This window comes from Balaenoptera musculus, chromosome 2 (genome assembly GCF_009873245.2).
Source record: "Balaenoptera musculus isolate JJ_BM4_2016_0621 chromosome 2, mBalMus1.pri.v3, whole genome shotgun sequence".
NCBI classification, from domain to species: Eukaryota; Metazoa; Chordata; class Mammalia; order Artiodactyla; family Balaenopteridae; genus Balaenoptera; species Balaenoptera musculus.
In genome coordinates this window covers 134,747,802-134,764,019 of record NC_045786.1, presented here as the reverse complement: position 1 = coordinate 134,764,019, position 16,218 = coordinate 134,747,802, and the positions used below count along the sequence as shown (strand labels likewise).

General features: G+C 37.6%; 1 protein-coding gene across 1 annotated transcript in view; it reads right to left on the bottom strand.

Annotated features, from left to right (window-relative positions):
• Positions 1–16,218, bottom strand: part of LRRC9 (leucine rich repeat containing 9) — a 97,059-nt gene that overhangs the window by 11,730 nt on the left and 69,111 nt on the right. The window contains 5 exon segments of the mRNA XM_036842050.1: positions 1,432–1,649; positions 5,378–5,514; positions 8,952–9,091; positions 9,791–9,899; positions 14,105–14,235. Coding sequence (XP_036697945.1) covers positions 1,432–1,649; positions 5,378–5,514; positions 8,952–9,091; positions 9,791–9,899; positions 14,105–14,235 — 735 coding nt within the window.

Sequence of the window (16,218 nt, the reverse complement as noted above, 5' to 3'; positions counted from 1 at the left end):
TATAGTTGAAAAACTATTTCTCTAGTTGAATGACTTGCCTTTGCTACTGGATGGGATTATTTATTATTATCTATGTAACATTGGTGAAAGTTTGCAAATACATTTTAGTTTCTGCAAAGTTATTTCTAAAATGCTATTGCTGACAAAATTTAGGCAACAAGATCAGCTTAAGGTTATTGCTAGTTCATAGTAATAAAACAAAGTTATTGATATGCTCCTCTTCTTATTTGGGATGACTAGTGGGTTTAGCCAATTCATCTAGTAACTATAAAAATTTTTAGGCCTATTTTAGATCACTTGGAAGTGGAATTTGAGAAGCCACAGAAATGCCCCAGACCCTGTGTATCCTTGAAATTATTAGTAAACCTTGATACTGGGTAAGGTCTCAGATTCATGTAAGTCTGATTTGACATATCCTTTGTGTTAGCTCAGTTGCTATCACTGGAAAGAGTTCCTATAGGATAGCAATTTTCCTAATTTAGATTTCTTCTGGATAAAGCTTTGGAAGAACCATTGCCAGTTTTGGCAGGCTTTTTCTCAGATGAATGTTGTTTGACCCTTGATGTGTGAGTTGTATGTAATTTTCTCTGTATATATATTTCCTAGTTGCTGTGTAGAAAGGGGCACTGCTCATGATTTCCTTGTAGCCTTGAACAGGCTTTTATATCACTCCAGAAAAGGCTTCCTGAACGCCAGCAAGTAGAGCCACTAACAAATATTGATCATGTATCTACTATGTACCAGACGCTTTGCTATATTACTAATACAAACGTGGGCAAGAAAGACATGGCCCCTGCCCTTGCGGGGCAGTACACAGTTCAGTTTGTCTTCAAGATTGTCTTAGAGGTATGGGCAGAAATAGCAAAATTGGTAAAAGGAGGGCTAAGCGATCATCAGCAAAACACTGAGAGAAATGTTAGGGCTGTATGTGTATACCTTCAACCCTCTTATCTGCATACTATCTCAGAAGAGAGTTTGGGCAGGCTCAGTTGGGGCAGTGGCCTAATGGAAATAGGCTGAATTATGAGCAGGTGAAACAAATGCAGGATGCTAGCTTAGGAAGCCTTGAGTGGGGAAAGATGGATTATTAAACCCAAGTCGAAGTCCATTATCAGGAGTTGATTCAAATGTCAGGTAGACCAAGTACATATGTTAAGGTTAAAGGGGCAGAGGGAGTCTGGGATTGAGATGCACAAATAGCTTGGACCAAGAGAAGTCAGGAACAAAAAATATCTCTTAGAGCATCTGCAGGTAGATGCATGTGGGTTGGTTGGGTTTATAAGTCTAGCAGCAGGGTGAGCATTTCTGCATCCCAGAGTATTTACATGTCATATAAATGATAAATAACACACTAGCAAAATTTTCATTGGTGTGCTTGGAAGCTTTATATTCAAAGGAGTTAAGTCTTGTAAATCTCATAAATAATGTTACCTGGATTTTATTGTATCCTAGGAAGAGTTTCTCTAGTTTTACCAAAGGTTGTAATTTGCTCAGCTCTCGTAGTCTGTTTTCCTCTAGGTGAAGTGCCAACAGAGAGCTTGGTTTGGCAAAGGCACTATCATTAAAGGCTCTGATGCGGTTATGGTCCACTACCAATTCCTGAAGGACTTCTAAGTTGTCAAGCCCTTCAACTTGACTGATTTCATTCCCTGAAAAAGATAACTCATGATATGTCAAGTGAGCCCAAACTGAATAAAAGTTATCTATCTTCATTTAAATATTTTTTAATCAAATGATTCTTTAAGAAGTGAAGTATTAAAAAGAACATATTTCCAAGGAGAAACAGAAATGTAATTTACCGGAAGGTAGCATCATCATCAAATAATATTTGGCAAAATTTCTCCTTTAAGATATGATGTACAAAATGTACTGAATTGACCCAATCTGTCTGTTCAACAGTTAAGTGCTAAAATAGTTGATACTGATAAAAGTAGATGTATAAAAGTGCTGCAGAAGATATGCTTCTTAGCTCATACAGCTCAATAACAAAGAAACAACCCAATCAAAAAATGGGCAGAGGACCTAAATAGACATTTCTCCAAAGAAGACATACAGATGGCTGAAGCATATGAAAAGATGCTCAACATTGCTAATTATTAGAGAAATGCAAATCAAAACTACAATGAGGTACCACCTCACGCTGGTCAGAATGGCCGTCATTAAAAAGTCTTGTCTGTAAAGGTTTTAATTTCTCCATTGAATCTGAATGAGATCCTTGCTGGGTAGAGTAATCTTGGTTGTAGGTTTTTCCCTTTCATCACTTTAAACATGTCCCTTCTGGCTTGCAGAGTTTCTGCTGAAAGATCAGCTGTTAACCTTATGGGGATTCCCTTGTATGTTATTTGTTGCTTTTCCCTTGCTGCTTTTAATATTTTTTCTTTGTATTTAATTTTTGATAGTTTGATTAATATGTGTCTTGGCATGTTTCTCCTTGGATTTATCCTGTATGGGACTCTCTGCACTTCCTGGGCTTGATTGACTATTTCCTTTCCCATGTTAGGGAAGTTGTCAACTATAATCTCTTCAGATATTTTCTCAGACCCTTTCTTTTTCTCTTCTTCTTCTGGGACCCCTATAATTAGAATGTTGGTGCGTTTAATGTTGTCCCAGAGGTCTCTGAGACTGTCCTCAATTCTTCTCATTCTTTTTTGTTTATTCTGCTCTGCGGTATTTATTTCCACTATTTTATCTTCCAGGTCACTTATCCGTTCTTCTCCATCAGTTATTCTGCTACTGATTCCTTGTATAGAATTTTTAATTTCATTTATTGTGTTGTTCATCATTGTTTGTTTGCTCTTTAGTTCTTCTAGGTCCTTGTTTAACGTTTCTTGTATTTTCTCCGTCTGTTTCCAAGATTTTGGATCATCTTTACTGTCATTACTCTGAGTTCTTTTTTAGGTAGCTGCCTATTTCCCCTTCATTTGTTTGGTCTGGTGGGTTTTTACCATGCTCCTTCATCTGCTGCATATTTCTCTGTCTTCCCATTTAGCTTAACTTACTGTGTTTGGGGTCTCCTTTTCACAGGATGCAGGTTCGTAATTCCTGTTGTTTTTGGTGTCTGCCCCCCGTGGGTAAGGTTGGTTCAGTGGCTTGTGTAGGCTTCCTGGTGGAGGGGACTGGTGCCTGTGTTCTGGTGGGTGGGGCTGGATCTTATCTTTCTGGTGGGCAGGGCTGCGTCCAGTGGTTTGTTTTTGGGGTGTCTGTGCATTTAGTATGATTTTAGGTAGCCTCTCTGCTAATCCATGGGATTGTGTTCCTCTCTTGCTAGTTGTTTGGCATGGGGTGTCCAGCACTGGAACTTGCTGGCCATTGGGTAGAGATGGGTCTTAGTGTTGAGACAGAGATCTCTGGGAGAGCTCTCGCTGATTGTTGTTACTTGGGGCTGGGAGGTCTCGGGTGGTCCAATGTCCTGAACTTGGCTCTCCCACCCCAGATGCTCAGGCCTGATATCAGGCCAGAGCATCAAGACCCTCTCAGCCACATGGCTCAGAAGAAAAGGGAGAAAAAAAGAAATAAATAAATAAATTAATTAATTAAATTTAATTAAATTAAAATTTTAAAAATTATTAAAATAAAAAAATTTAAAAGTAATTTAAAAAAGAAGAGAGCAACCAAACCAATAAACAAATCCACCAATGATAACAAGCGCTAAAAACTATACTAAGATAAACATAAAAATCAGAAACAAGTCAATCGCAGACAGCAAACCTGAAGTCTACAGTTTACCGTCTCCACCAGTGAAGGGGCTTCCTATTGTGTGGAAACTTTTCCTCCTTCACAGCTCCCTCCCAGAGGTAGAGGTCCTGTCCCTATTCTTTTGTCTCTGTTTTCTCTTTTTTCTTTTGTTCCACCCAGGTACATAGGGATTTCTTGCCTTTTGGGAAGTCTGAGGTCTTCTGCCAATGTTCAGTCGGTGTTCTGTAGGAGTGTTCCACATGTAGATGTATTTTTGATGTATTTGTGAGGAGGAAGGTGATCTCCACATCCTACTCCTCCGCCATCTTGTTGGTCTCCCAACTCCCACTTATTTAACTAGATAGTTACATTTTAGATAAATTTGACCCTTAATCCTTAAGATTCTAACTTGCTTCCCTACAGCCCCACCCTGCCCTTTCCCTAAAGACTGTACCTTTCCCACCATCTTGCAAATTTAACACAACATGTGAAATGTAAGTTCATTAACTCTCTGGTAGAGCATGGCATGGCCTCATCTTATCACTGCCTACATTTGTGTACTCCTCTACAACTTTTGCCCTCTTCCCTCTTTAGACTGACCTTAGAATTATCTCCTCCTGTTCAGTATCTTTAACCTAACTCACCTCTTTACAAACCTTTAAATATGCTTATAATTTCACTAGCTACCATCTGATCTCTTACCTTCTTTTCAGGGACAAGTTCCTTGAGCATGCAACCTCTGACCTCTGTTTGTTGCCTTTACTGCCTATCCAACCACTACCCTCTATATTGTTTTCACTTTGGTTTTTGCTCTTCCCACACTTCCACATCTGATTCTCTGAAGGTTACTAATGGTCTCCTTTTTTGTTGAATCCAATTGTTTACATCCAGTATTTTTTTCATAGGCCTCATTCTTTTTGTCATTTGACTTTAGGTCAATCACCCTCTTTTCTCCTGACATTTAGAGTTTGTATTTCTTGGTTTTCTTTCAAAATTTTGTGAATGTCTCCTTTGCTGGTGCTTATTCCACCCTTCTTAATATTGGGTGTGGGGTGTGGAAGGGAATTGCTGAGAGGTAGTGGGTTTGTCTCCACATCTCTTTTTGGCTTTTCATTCTTTCTCTATACTTATTTCCTAAGTAAGCACATATGCTATGACTACCTGTTACCTCCACTGGGATAATTCTAAAATATACATCTCCAGTTCTGACCTGTGGTGCAGTACTACAACTTGAAAAAGTTTCCATTTTAATGTCTCAAAGTTGTCACAACACTAACTAATCTTTCCCTAGCTTTAGGACCTCATTTTGCCCAATCTCTTAATGAAAGCATGCAAACATCTTGAACTATTTTTCTTTCCTTGTATATCTAGTCATTATGTACTAATATTTACTTCTTTTAAACTGCATTTTGGACTCACCCTTTCCACTGACACCACTCTAGCCCCATTATGTCATTCATGCTGCATAGAAAATGCCATGTGTTTTGGTGTCAGAGCTAGAATGCAATATTCTATAGCTCTAGAATATCACATTTACATTATTTTTATAAATAACCCAAGATAAACCTATTAGTGATTACTAAAATATTTTTGTCAATGAATCTGTTCTAATGTTGATGCTTATATTTGCTTTCAAAACAGGATGATAATCAAATCAGTTTTTAATAATAAAGACTTACACATGAACAGTGTTGCTACTCACCCTGAAGAAAGAGGAATTTTAAATTTCTTAGTCTGTTAAGTTGTAGCTGAATCAGATTACAAATTCCATTGTAGCCCAAATGAAGAACTTCTAAACTGTGCATTATTGGAGGCAAATTTTCACTGCTCATTGTATCTCTGAAACACACATGTAAGTTTGAGCCCATAAACTTAACTTCAAACCAGCTGTTTGTATAAACATGAAAAGACAGTTTAGTATGTACTTACTATAAATTGAAGTTAAAAAAGAAAAAGAATGAATTTACTAATAAATCAAACTATAATATTCTGTCTTCATAATTTATATAATAATCACATTTTCTTCTTTAAAAACAGTTTTATATGCTAAAGAACAAAGAAATACAGAAAGAGTTACTTGAAATAAAAAGCAACAGCCAGTGCAATCAGGCAAGAAAAAGAAAAAAACAAAAACAAAAAAAAAAAAAAAAGAAAAAGAAAAAAACAAATGTATTCAGATTGGAAAGGAATTAGTAAAACTGTCTTTATTCTCAGATGACAGGATCTTGTATTTAGAAAATCCTTAGGAATCCATCAAAAAACTATTGTTGCACCAATAAATGAGTTCAGCAAGATTACAGGGTAAAAGATTAATATACAAAAATCAATTGAATTTCTATACATCTTCAATAAACTGAGAATGAAATTAAGATTTCTATTCACAATAGTATAAAAAAGAATAAAATACTTCACAAAAAATTAACAAAAGGAGTACAAAATGTATACACAGAAGCCTACAAAACATTCCTGAGATAAATTAAAGATCTAAATAAATGGAGAAATATTCCATGTTCACAGATTAGAAGACTCACTATTACTACTAAGATGGTAGTTGTCCCAAAATTGATCAATAGATTCAATGCAATCCCTATCAAAAGTCCAGCAGGTTTTCTTTCTTTCTTTTTTTCTCCAGAAAATAACTGTCTCATCGTAACAGTTATAAGGAAATGCAAATAACCCAGAATATCCAAAACAATCTTTAAAAAGAACAAAGTTGGAGGGCTTACATGTCCTGATTTCAAAACTTGTAAAGCTGCAGTAATCAAACCAGTCTGGAACTGGCAAAAGGACAGACACCTAGATCAATGGAATAGAATTAAGAATCCAGAAATAAACTTTTATATTTATGGTCAATTGATTTTCAACAAAGGTACCAAGGCAACTCAATGGGGGAAAGGATAGTATATTAAGTGGTGCTGGGACAAATGAATATACACGTGCAAAAAGATGAATTTAGCCCTCACATTTTACCTCACAACATGTACAAAAATAAACTCAAAATGGATCATAGTCCTAAATGTAAGAGAAAAAAGAATTTTTTTGAAGAAAACATATGAGAAAATCTTTGTGAACTTATTAGGTTAGGCGAAGGGTTCTTAGGTACAACAACAAAATCATAATCTGTAAGAGTAAAAGTTGATAAATTGGACTTTATCAAAATTAAAATTCTTTTAATTAAAAGACACTTTAAGAAAATAAAAAGACAAGCCACACATTGAGAGAAAATACTTGTAAATCATTTATTTGATAAAGGGCTTGTATCCAGAATATTTAAAGAACTCAATAATAAAAAACCAAACAACATAATTGAAAAATAAGCAAAAGATTTAAACAGTCACCAAATAAGATATAATAATGGCTAATAAGCATATGAAAAGCTGCTCAACATTAGTCATGAGGGAAATGCAAATTAAAACCACAATAAGATACCTCTTTAACTCCACTAGAATGGCTGTAATCAAAAACACAGACAACAAGTGTTGGTGTGGATGTGGGGAAATTAGAACCTTCAAAAATTTTTGGTAATGTAAAGTGGTGCAACCACTTTGGAAAACAGTGTGGCAGTTTCTTAAAAAGTTAAACATTAAATTACCATACGACTCAGGAATTTCACTCTTAGGTGTCTACTCAAGAGAAATGTGAACATGAGCACATACAAATACTTCTACACAAATCTTTATAGCATCATTATTCATACCAACCCCAAAGTGGGAACAATCCAAATGTCTATCAACTGGTGAATACATAAACATGATGTGGCATATATCCAGACAATGGAATGCCCAACATATTCAACAATAAAAAAAGAATGAACTACTAATAGATGCTATAACATGGATGAATCTCAAAAACATTATGCTAAGTGTAATAAGTCAAATGCAAAAGACCACATATTATATGATTCCATTTATATAAAATGTCTACAAAACATAACTCTATAGAAAGTAGATTAGTGGTTTCTTGGAGCTAGAGGTGCAAAAGGGAATTGACTCCAAATAGACACAAGGCATCTCTCTGTTGTGTGATGGAAATGTTCTAAAACTGTACTGCGGTAGGTAGTAGTTGCACAACTCTATAAATTTAGTAAAAATTATACACTTAAAATGAGTGAATATGGTAAGTAAACTGTACTTCAGTAAAGCTGTTAAAAAACAAATATGAGTAGTCTCCAATATAAAGGATGTGTGTAAATTTTCATAGCAACTTTAATCAAAATAGCTTCAAACTGGAAACAACCCAAATGTTCATCAATGGTAAATAGATAAACAACTTGTCATATAATGGAATACTACTCAGCAATAAAATGAAATGAATTATTGACACTTGCAACAACATAGATGAATCTCAAAAGAATTCTGCTAAGTGAAAGAAGCCAGATACAAAAGACTATGACTATATCATTTTAATCATATGAAATTCTAGAAAAAGGCAAAATGATAGTGATAGAAAGCAGATCAGTAGTTGTCACCAGGATGTGGAGGGAGGGAATTGCGAAGAGTTATAAAGGGAAGTTTTGGGATGGGAATAGTTTGTGCCTTGATTGTGGTAATGGTTATATGACTAAATACATTTGTCAAAATTCATTAAACTGTACACTTAAATTGGTGAGTTTTTTATTATATGTAAATTATACTTCAGTAAAGGTGATAAAAACTCAAGGAATGCCCTTCATTGGGAAAACTGGAATGAAAGTATTTTGACTTAGAGATATATTTATATTTTCCTACCAAAAAAGTGTAGGAAGGTGGGAGGTATGTCCTCATCTTCTTCATAAGGTATCTTTTCCATTGATGTTGGGGCATTAAGTAACCAGATAAGTAATTTAGAAACAACCAAAACAAAGGTTAAAAGAAACCTAAGTCCATACTACTGGGTAAGGGGCTCTTTTGTGGGCAATAACATTTTGAGGTTAGATGGTAGTAATGGTTGCACAACCTTTTGGATATACTAAAACAATCACTGAATTGTACATAAAGGGTAAGTGTTATGGTATGTGAATTGTATCTCAATTTAAAAAAACCAAGGTATTAAAATATAAGGTTTTTTCTTTTATTTCATTTTTTACAATATAAGTATGAAATGGAGAAGGCTGGGAAAAAAACAATAAAAAGGAGTATTTTGGTATCTTTTTATTTGTGAAGTTTATTTTTGGCATGTAGCTATTAAACTAAGTATTAAAATAAGCTAAATGTATGTATTGCTGTCATTAATGTGACTAACTGCTTTTTAAATTCCCAACCAAAATTATTTATAGTTGTAAAAAAAAAGAATAATACCTGTTTATTTTTGAAGTTCCTTGCTGCCCATAGCCACTTGAAGGCACTTTCTGGTAGAGTAGTTGTCTATTGGTCAGGTGAGCCTGAGGCTTTAGTCGGGGCATGATTGATTCAATATGATTATAGTTGAGGCATAAGACCTACAGAAGGAATCCATCATTAATCAGATATTAACATATGAATGATGCTGTAAGTATATCTTTGGTTTGAGATTATCACCATCCTAAAAACTATTAAAACGGTATGGATAAAACTTGGACTATACAACATAATTTAACATATTAGTGTTAAAAATGACATAAATTTTTAGGTCCCAAATTGTCTGGATTTGGCTTTGAATGTGTTTTTTGTTATCTGACATGCTGAAAAATACACCATTTCAAACAAAATAATGGAGACCCTAGAAAGCTGCTCAACTTTCTCAATCTGTACTCCTGACTTCTCCAAGCCTTATTTAGATGAAATAACTCTAGTTGGAGAGATCGTTATTTCCCTAAGTTTAAAAGGCATTAGTAGATGGCTCAAAGCTATAGGACAGGAGGCAATGAGGCTGCTTTCAGAACCACAGTGTCCTCCAACTTCACTCACTACAGAGGCAGCCTTCCATCCCATCTCCTACAAGAGAGGAAGATTCACTGCTTATAAGACAATCGCATAAAATTGAGATCAACCGAAATAACTTTGGGAAGTAATGCTTTTTTTTCTTGGTGAAAAAATACTTTCGGAAAATTAATTTCTCTTCTTTAATGACATGAATATACATTTTAGCCCAAAGTAAAGAAGATTACAACTTGCACTGAAAACTTGAAAGAAAAAAAGAAAATTTGTGAGTGACTCACCTTCAAATTAGGCAGATAGATTAATCCACTGAATGAGGTAAGATTATTGTTCTGTAGATTCACATTACACACATTTCTAAACTGGTCAACTGGAATCAAATCCACAGTTCTGAATTTAGACAGAGTAAATACAGTTATAATTTTAACAGGCAAATTATATTGGTGAATCTCTCGTGTGTAACCCCAAAGGTGTTTTTAAAAAATCTCATCTGACAAATTCTCTGGAAAAGAATTGCCTTAATATAAAATATATGGGTTAGGGCTTCCCTGGTGGCACAGTGGTTGAGAATCCACCTGCCATTGCTGGGGACACAGGCTTGAGCCCTGGTCCGGGAAGATCCCACATGCTGCGGAGCAACTAAGCCTGTGCACCACAACTACTGAGCCAGTGCCCAGAGCCCACGAGCCACAACTACTGAGCCCGCGAGCCACAACTACTGAGCCCGCGAGCCACAACTACTGAAGCCCACGCACCTAAAGCCCTTGCCCCACAGCAAGAGAAGCCACCACAATGAGAAGCCCATGCACCGCAACCAAGAGTAGCCCCCGCTCGCCGCAAATAGAGAAAGCCGCGCACAGCAATGAAGAACCAAAGCAGCCAAAAATAAATAAATAAATAAATTTATTAATTTTTTTTTAAAATTTTTATTTATTATTTATTTATTATGTTTATTTTTGGCTGTGTTGGGTCTTCGTTTCTGTGTGAGGGCTTTCTCCAGTTGTGGCGAGTGGGGGCCACTCTTCATCGCGGTGCACGGACCTGTCACTATCGCGGCCTCTCTTGTTGCGGAGCAGAGGCTCCAGATGCTCAGGCTCAGTAGTTGTGGCTCACAGGCCCAGTTGCTCCGCGGCATGTGGGATCTTCCCAGACCAGGGCTCGAACCCGTGTCCCCTGCATTGGCAGGCAGATTCTCAACCACTGCGCCACCAGGGAAGCCCTATTAATTTTTAAAAGTAAATAAAAAGTAAAGTTAGTTTAAAAAAATAAAATATATGGGCCAAATGATCAGATAAATACACATTTTTGTTGGGTACCTGTGTAAGAAAATGACATATAATTTCATTGACTTAAAAAAACATGTCTATTATCGGGGCTTCCCTGGTGGCGCAGTGGTTGAGAATCTGCCTGCCAATGCAGGGGACACGGGTTCGAGCCCTGGTCTAGGAAGATCCCACATGCCGCGGAGCAACTAGGCCCGTGAGCCACAACTACTGAGCCTGCGCGTCTGGAGCCTGTGCTCCGCAATAAGAGAGGCCACGATAGTGAGAGGCCCGCGCACTGCGATGAAGAGTGGCCCCCGCTTGCCGCAACTAGAGAAAGCCCTCGCACAGAAACGAAGACCCAACACAGCCAAAAATAAATAAATATTAAAAAAAAAACCCCAACATGCCTATTATCACATAAATATAGAACTATCATAAAAGAAACGTTAAAAATAAAGATTTCCAATTTCTTTATAATTCCATACATGTTCGTGAAGTTGATATGGTAAACCATAAGATTTTCAGGTTGTAAACTTCAGAGGATATATATGAAATAGGTTATTTCTGAAATGCCAGGAAGGGGTTTGGGATAGGCAAGAAAAGGAGAAAGTAGGTAATGTCTTTGAAAACAGAGTTTTCTGTGGAATCTCCTGAAAACTTTTATGGCATTCCACCTTGTAAGGATGTTTTGGTAATTGGTCAGAATGCTTGATTCCTAGTCCACAGCTTTAAAAGTGTTTTACCTTCCTTTGAGCTATGAGGGAGAAGAGCATAAAGCTAAATCACCTTGTTCTAAACACTTCTTTTTTTCATATATCCCCATTTATTCATTTATATATTCTTTTAATTGAGCTATAGTTGATATACAATATTATGTAAGTTTCAGGTGTACAACATACTGATTCACAATTTTTAAAGATTATATTCCATTTATATTTGTTATAAAATATTAGCTATATTCCCTGTGTTGTACAGTATATCCTTGTAGCTTATTTATTTTATAGCTACTTTTATTTTTATTTATTTATTTATTTTTGGCTGTGCTGGGTCTTCGGTTCGTGCGAGGGCTTTCGCTAGTTGCGGCAAGTGGGGGCCACTCTTCGTCGCGGTGCGGGGACCGCTCTTCATCGCGGTGCACGGGCCTTTCGCTATCGCGGCCCCTCCCGTTGCGGGGCACAGGCTCCAGACGCGCAGGCTCAGTAGTTGTGGCTCACGGGCCCAGCCGCTCCGTGGCATGTGGGATCTTCCCAGACCAGGGCTCGAACCCGTGTCCCCTGCATTAGCAGGCAGATTCTCAACCACTGCGCCACCAGGGAAGCCCACTTATTTATTTTATACATAGTAGTTTGTACCTCTTAATCTCCTACCCTTATCTTGTCCCACCCCCTTCCTCCTCCCCACTGGTAACCACTAGTTTGTTCTCTATATCTGTGAGTCTTTTTTGTTATATTCATAGTTTATTTTTTACATATAAGTAATATCATACAGTATTTGTCTATCTCTGTCTGATGTATTTCACTTAGCATGATACCCTCCACGTCCATCCATGTTGTTGCAAATAGCAAAAACAAAATTTCATGCTTTTTTGTGGCTGAGTACTATTCCATTTTATATGTATATACCACATCTTCTTTATTCATCTGTTTATGGTCACTTAGGTTTCTTCCATATCTTGGCAATTGTAAATAATGTTGCTATGAACATTGGGGAGCATGTATCTTTTTTGAATTAGTGTTTTCATTTTTTCCCAGGAGAGGAATTGCTGGGTCACATGGTAGTTCTATTTTTAGTTTTTTTGAGAAACCATACTGTTTTTCATAGTGGCTGTACCAATGTACATTCCTACCAACAGTATATGAGGGTTCCTTTTTCTCCACATCCTCGCCAACATTTGTTATTTGTGGTCTTTTTGATGATAGCCATTCTGACAAGTGCGAGATGGTATCTCATTGTGGTTTTAATTTGCATTTCTCTGATGATAAACGATGTTGAGCATCTTTTCATGTGCCTGTTGGCTATCTGTATGTCTTCTTTGGAAAATGTCAATTCAGATCTCTTCTGCCCATTTTTAATCAGGTTGGTTTTTTTTTTTTTTTTTTGATGTTGAATTGTATGGGCTGTTTATATATTTTGGATATTAACCTCTTGTTGGTCATATATTTAGTTTGCAAATTCTTTTTCACATTCAGTAGGTTGTCTTTTCATTTTGTTGATGGTTTCCTTGGCTGTGCAAAAGCCTACCACACCTTGAAACAAATCCTCAACCCTGAAGTTATAATTATGGCACACTTTATACATTAAAAGTCATTTATTCTTTTGACTTGTTTTCATTAGTTATTTCCTAAGTGCAGACAGTATGTTTGGAAAGGCTACAACAAATATGAAAGTCACTGTCTGTGTCCTCAAGAAATGGGATTCAGAAAAACTATAATAAAAAAGGAAGGGCCTTCTATATCGTACAAAGAGATTTAAAATGTTATTCTGTAGACAGTGGAAAGACACTGAACAATGTTGAGAAGGGAAGTGATCTGATAAAACTTGTATCTTAGAGGGCGGTATGGATAATAGATGGATTTGCAGGTAAGGTTATATAAGACAAAAAAACAATAGTTTCTAAATTAGTTAATTCCCCAACCTAGGACAATGGCAATGACTATGGAAAGAAGGGGGGAACTACGACACATACTTAAGACACAGACTCTATAGAATGTAGTGATTAATTAAAAACAGAGGACGAAGGAGAGAGAGAGTGGACTCTAGATTTTTGGCTTGGGTGACAACAGGTGAATGTTGTTTCCTAGATGCTATCTAGAGAGCAATCGAATATTCAAATTAGGAGCCTAGGTTTGGGGTAAATTAGGGGGTCATCATCATAAATTAAAACTATGGCTAAAGATGTCTGCCTGTGAAGAGTGCAGAATAGAAAAAGAAAGAAGAGAAATGGATTTATTAAACAGGAGGAGAATGATAACATTCATGAGAACAGCATCAGGGGAATGGTGGCAGTGGTAGCCAGATAGCATTGGATTAGAGTGATACAATGTGAGGAGCAAACCTAGTATGTTCTAATTTTAAAAGCTTGGTTGTAAAAGAAAAGGGAAATATAAGGTCTTAGAAAGAGATTGATGACATTTTTAATCATAGTATGTGATAATAAAAGTTATTAATGCAATTCAAAGATGGTAAAGTTAGTATGAGATTGTGAAGTAGTGTAGATGATTTTCTGAATTACTGGTTATATTTGGATAAGATGTATAAATTATAAACCTTAGAAAAAGAATAATAACTGTATATTATAATATCAAATAACATAGAATAAAATGATTGTACCTGATGGATGATGAAGTCCAATTTAGTTCTTGCATTTGGGTGAAGTTTGAATGTCCTTGTCGTTCAGCAATCATGTCAGAAGTAAGTCTGCCACCAAACAAATCTTTTGCACACTCAGTCTCTGGTGGTTCCTGTATATGAGGATATTTAGAAAGTGATGTTCTCTCTTACAGATGACTAAATGACATTAATTCTTTGGTTCCAGGTCAAAATGGAATAGCCTCATTTCTCCCTATTTCCTACTAAGTACAGCTAAACTCCTGGATATTATATATAAAATAAACATAGGAGACTGAAAGGTGCAGAGAAGAAGGCAGACCACCTAGGGACCTTGGGACCTGAGGAATGACACTGTGGTGAGTCCTCTGGTGTGTTACTGTGATAATAATAAGAAATCTTCATCTACTGTTCCTGGCCTGGCCATATGGTCAGGCAGGAGGGCAATGGAAACCTGACCTATTAAAAGGATGCCCATATGGGGCACAGCCCTATGGAAATTTGAGGGGTACATTAAAGTAGGACACATTGATGCCCATCTGAACTCTCTTCCCATTTTGGAAGGTGATTGGAATCGACAAGCAGATATGCCCATATGCTCACTTAAGGTGGCCACCTGGGTCTATAAAATAGGTGGACATTGGGGGTCTACAGCAGTGCAGAGATGGGCTGAATCTAGACATATTCCTCTTGCACCCTCTGCGGCACTAAATGCCAGTAAGAACTGTTCTGTCTGCCAGCAAAAGAGACAGAGACGGCAGATGGCTATGTGGCATATTTCCCTGTGGGAAGGCCCTGAATATAGCTGGCAAGTCAGACTGAGGCTGCTAGCCCTGGGGGGCTACAAATGGGTCTTGACAGGAATAGATACTGACTCTGGACTGGAATTTGCTTACCCAGTGTAAATGCAAATGCACATAATGCTACAAAAGAACTGGAACAGAAGATATTGCACCAATCAGGACAGTTGACTTATTTCTTCAGACCAAGGAACACACTTAACAGCCCATAATGTCTAACAGTGGGCAGAAAGATATCCTCCTCAGAGTAGTAGTTCGATAGAGAACTGGAATGGGCAATTAAAACATTGGTTGTCTAAACTGGGGGGGAGATAAAAGCGTGATGGGCTGGCTTACATACCTTCCTAAGAGTGCTCATACTCAGTGTGAACATGAATGGGGCTAAAGGAGGGTCCCCGCTGGATAGACTTCTGTTTTTCTGGTGCATCTGGGGGATGGGGCAAGGATGCTGATATGACTATGCAATTCTTGCTAAAGAAGGGTGATGCTGGTGTAACCATTATATTTTTTCTTTCCTTCTTCCTCACATCACCTCAATTTTCTTTTCTACCTGATGCAGTGGCCACAGGACCACAGCTACAACTACAAATACTGGAAACAGGGATAATTCCTAAGTGAGAAACTATGTTTTTAAGCCTTTTGTCAGGATTCCTAAAGGCCTGATGGGGGTAGGTTTTACCTTCACCCCATCTGGCAAAACTGGGGTTAACAGTGAATGTATCTGTATTTCCTGCTGGCAAAAATAGCCCACTAGTTTTGCTTCTATATAACCTTGTCCTATCTGAAGGGGGGTGGACTGAGGGGAGGTATATGCTAGACTAGACCAGCACAGTGGCTGAACCTAATATCCCTTCCAAAGGTGGAAAAGTATGGGTGTAAATGGAGAGAACAGGGAAGGGCACTTATGGGTAAAGGAATTAATAAATAGGTTATGTAATGGGGAAATCCAATATTATACTACCTCAAAAGAGGTTCAGGGCTTCCCTGGTGGCGCAGTGGTTGAGAATCCGCCTGCCAATGCAGGGGACACGGGTTCGACACGGGTTCGAGCCCTGGTCTGGGAAGATCCCACATGCCGCGGAGCGGCTGGGCCCGTGAGCCACAATTGCTGAGCCTGCGCGTCTGGAGCCTGTGCTCCGCAACAAGAGAGGCCGCGATAGTGAGAGGCCCGCGCACCGCGATGAAGAGTGGCCCCCGCTTGCCACAACTGGAGAAAGCCCTCGCACAGAAACGAAGACCCAACACAGCCATAAATAAAATAAATTAAAAAAAAAAAAAAAAAAAAAAGAGGTTCAGAGCAAGAGATGATATTGTCTC